Here is a 2,500-nt window from a genome sequence, read left to right as displayed (position 1 = left end):
CTCCACATGCTGTGCTCCATGGCGAACTCCGGCTGTATGCTACTGTCCGGGTCCGGGATGTTACCCCATTCTCTGCAGTGCCCCCCAGCCTTTCTCTACCTGCCCCAGGTAAGACGACACACACACACACACACACACCACACACACACACACACACTTCCTGCTCTTCTTATTTTTTTAATCTTTTTTTTTCTGGAGCAAAAACATCCACCTCTCCTAAAACTTTCATCATCTGCTGAATGGATGAACACATGGAGCAGTGTGTGTGTGTGTGTGTGTGTGTGTGTGTGCGAGTTCTGGCTCACTTCTTGAAGTGGCTGCATGCCTGCCGTTCTATTAATCGCGGCATGTTTCCTCAGTTATTACTCTGTGTGCCTGTTTGTTTACTGTAAAAGTACTCAGCTGACACCACATCGGTCAACTGCCGCGTTCCACGCCAACACAATCCATCCTCCGTGAGTGTGTGAGTGTGTGTGTGTGTGTGTGTGTGTAGCTTTTTTTACTACTGGCACCATGTGCAGTGGCAGGCGGTCCCTTTTTCTCTCGACAGTTTGTTATTGCGGCCGTATAAAATATGATAAGACTGGAGAGAGCTGCCATATAAAATATTAGCAGGCTGCAGTGAGCTAACCTGCCACGTCCAGACTCCAAATAGCCGCCACACGTCACCTTTACAGGGCGGCCCAGACCACCCGCCTGCTGGCAGCATGCACACACACACACACACACACACACACTCAGAGAGCATGCACCAGCTGGGATCCACTAACACACACACACACATTATTTCATGCAGCGACACAAACACCACAACTCCTCGGGGAAGCAGTCTGTTAGTGGTGTGTGTGTTATTTGTGACACACATGGGAAGACCCCATCGCACAATGCAAACATGTGCATGTGGTTTTTTTTCCTCCTGTTTGGTTTGGAATGATTTTTAAAGTTAAAAAAAAATGCAGGAAGGTTTGAATTTCTGTTTTTGTTGCAGTGTTTTTTTTTTTTTGGTGGATTTTTTTTTCACATTTCAAATATTTTATTAGTTTTTCTATTTTTTCAGCTTTTTGTTTCATTTTACAGAAAAAAAAGTGTTTCACACAGTTTACACTAAGACTCAGAAGAATATTAGATCTTATTTATTTTGTGTGTGTGTGTGTGTGTGTGTTGCTGTGACACTGTGTTTAAACCCTCAGTGGGATCACACTATTTATCTACCGCCCCCCCTCATCCTTGTGTATTGGATTTTCATTCTCTCTCTCTCTCTCTCTCTCTCTCCATCCTTTTGTCTCTCTCTTTTTTTTCCAAAGCGTCGCTGTGAAGAAAAAAAAAGTCCTCTTAAGTCGATACCATGTGCTAAATCTGCTTGTGCAAGCTCCTCTGCTCTCTCCCTGGGGAGGAAGAGGTTGGAGGGAGGAGGAGGGAGTGAGGGAGGGAATCTTTACCAAGGCGCACCTAATGGTTAAACACTTCCTGTCTGAGGAACGTGGGGAGATGAAGCTTCTTCGCTGGTTTTTTTCCTGTGCGCTCCCACTTGTCTTTGGTTTCTCGCTCTCTTTTGTTGAGCGTGTATTGTTTTGTGTAGCGGCGCCGTGTGTCTTCTGTCTCATGTGGATGCGTTTTGTTTATAGAACGCACACAGTTTGTATGTTGTGTGTCTTAATTGATGCAACGCTGCTTCACATTAACCCTGAATCAGAGCGGAGCAGGACCCCGGACAGCTCCCTCACAGTGAGGAGGCTGAATGGAGGCTGAATGGAGGCTGAATGGAGGCTGAATGGAGGCTGAGTGGAGGCTGAATGGAGGCTGGGAGCTGTTGTGTAGTGATTTGTGTTTCAGTGCCGATTGTTCTAGATCACATCCACAGCTGCATTCCTCTGTGTGTGTGTGTGTGTGTGTGCAGCATTAATAAACTCACTCACAGGGAGCTGGAGATCAGTTCGGCCTGCCGTTGCAGTTCTCTCGAGGATCCGCCGTTCAATCTTCCATATGCATGTGTGTGTGTCTGTTTGTGTGTCTGTTTGTGTGTGGAGTCCCAGTGCAGTTTGGAGATTAATTTGACAAAATAACAGCAAATTGTCATTTTATAAACCTGAAAAAATGAAGAAAATCGCTTCAATTATAAACATTAGTCTTTGAGTAAAGTGGATGGATTTTTAGTGCTGTTGTGAATACACAACTTGTAGCAGAAAAGTGATGACAACTGTCACGCAAACTGCAAATATAAAACACAAAAAGACAAAGGAGGTAAATGTTTCGTTCTGGAGTGTAAAACATCTGAGTTTTTACAGTGCAAACCCCAGCATGCTGCAGCGTTTTGTAAGCCCTCTGTGTGTGTGCGTGTGTGCGCCTGTGTGTGTGTTCAGGGCTTGTGCTGCTGATGTGTAAGGATGAAGTGATGTAGCTGTTACTGCAGGAGGAAACGCTGATCTTTCCATCTGAGCCACCGGCTTCAAAAAGCTCAGTGCATAATATCATCAACAACACGGGCCGAGAGCGTTTTACC

At 45.5% G+C, this 2,500-nt stretch overlaps 1 protein-coding gene across 4 annotated transcripts in view; it reads left to right on the top strand.

Moving 5' to 3' along the window:
* rbfox3a (RNA binding fox-1 homolog 3a) overlaps positions 1 to 2,500 on the top strand; it is a 242,842-nt gene that overhangs the window by 172,332 nt on the left and 68,010 nt on the right. The window contains exon 1 of one of the 4 annotated variants that reach the window (XM_028407839.1): positions 1 to 108. This exon is cut by the window's left edge and continues 55 nt beyond it. The exons of the other annotated variants lie outside the window; for them this stretch is intronic. Coding sequence (XP_028263640.1) covers positions 1 to 108 — 108 coding nt within the window. The remainder of the gene's footprint in view (positions 109 to 2,500) is intronic. 4 annotated transcript variants of the gene reach the window in all.

Source organism: Parambassis ranga, chromosome 6 (genome assembly GCF_900634625.1).
Source record: "Parambassis ranga chromosome 6, fParRan2.1, whole genome shotgun sequence".
Taxonomy (NCBI): Eukaryota; Metazoa; Chordata; class Actinopteri; family Ambassidae; genus Parambassis; species Parambassis ranga.
Note: the sequence above shows the minus strand (reverse complement) of the source record. Positions and strands in the feature narration are given on the sequence as shown.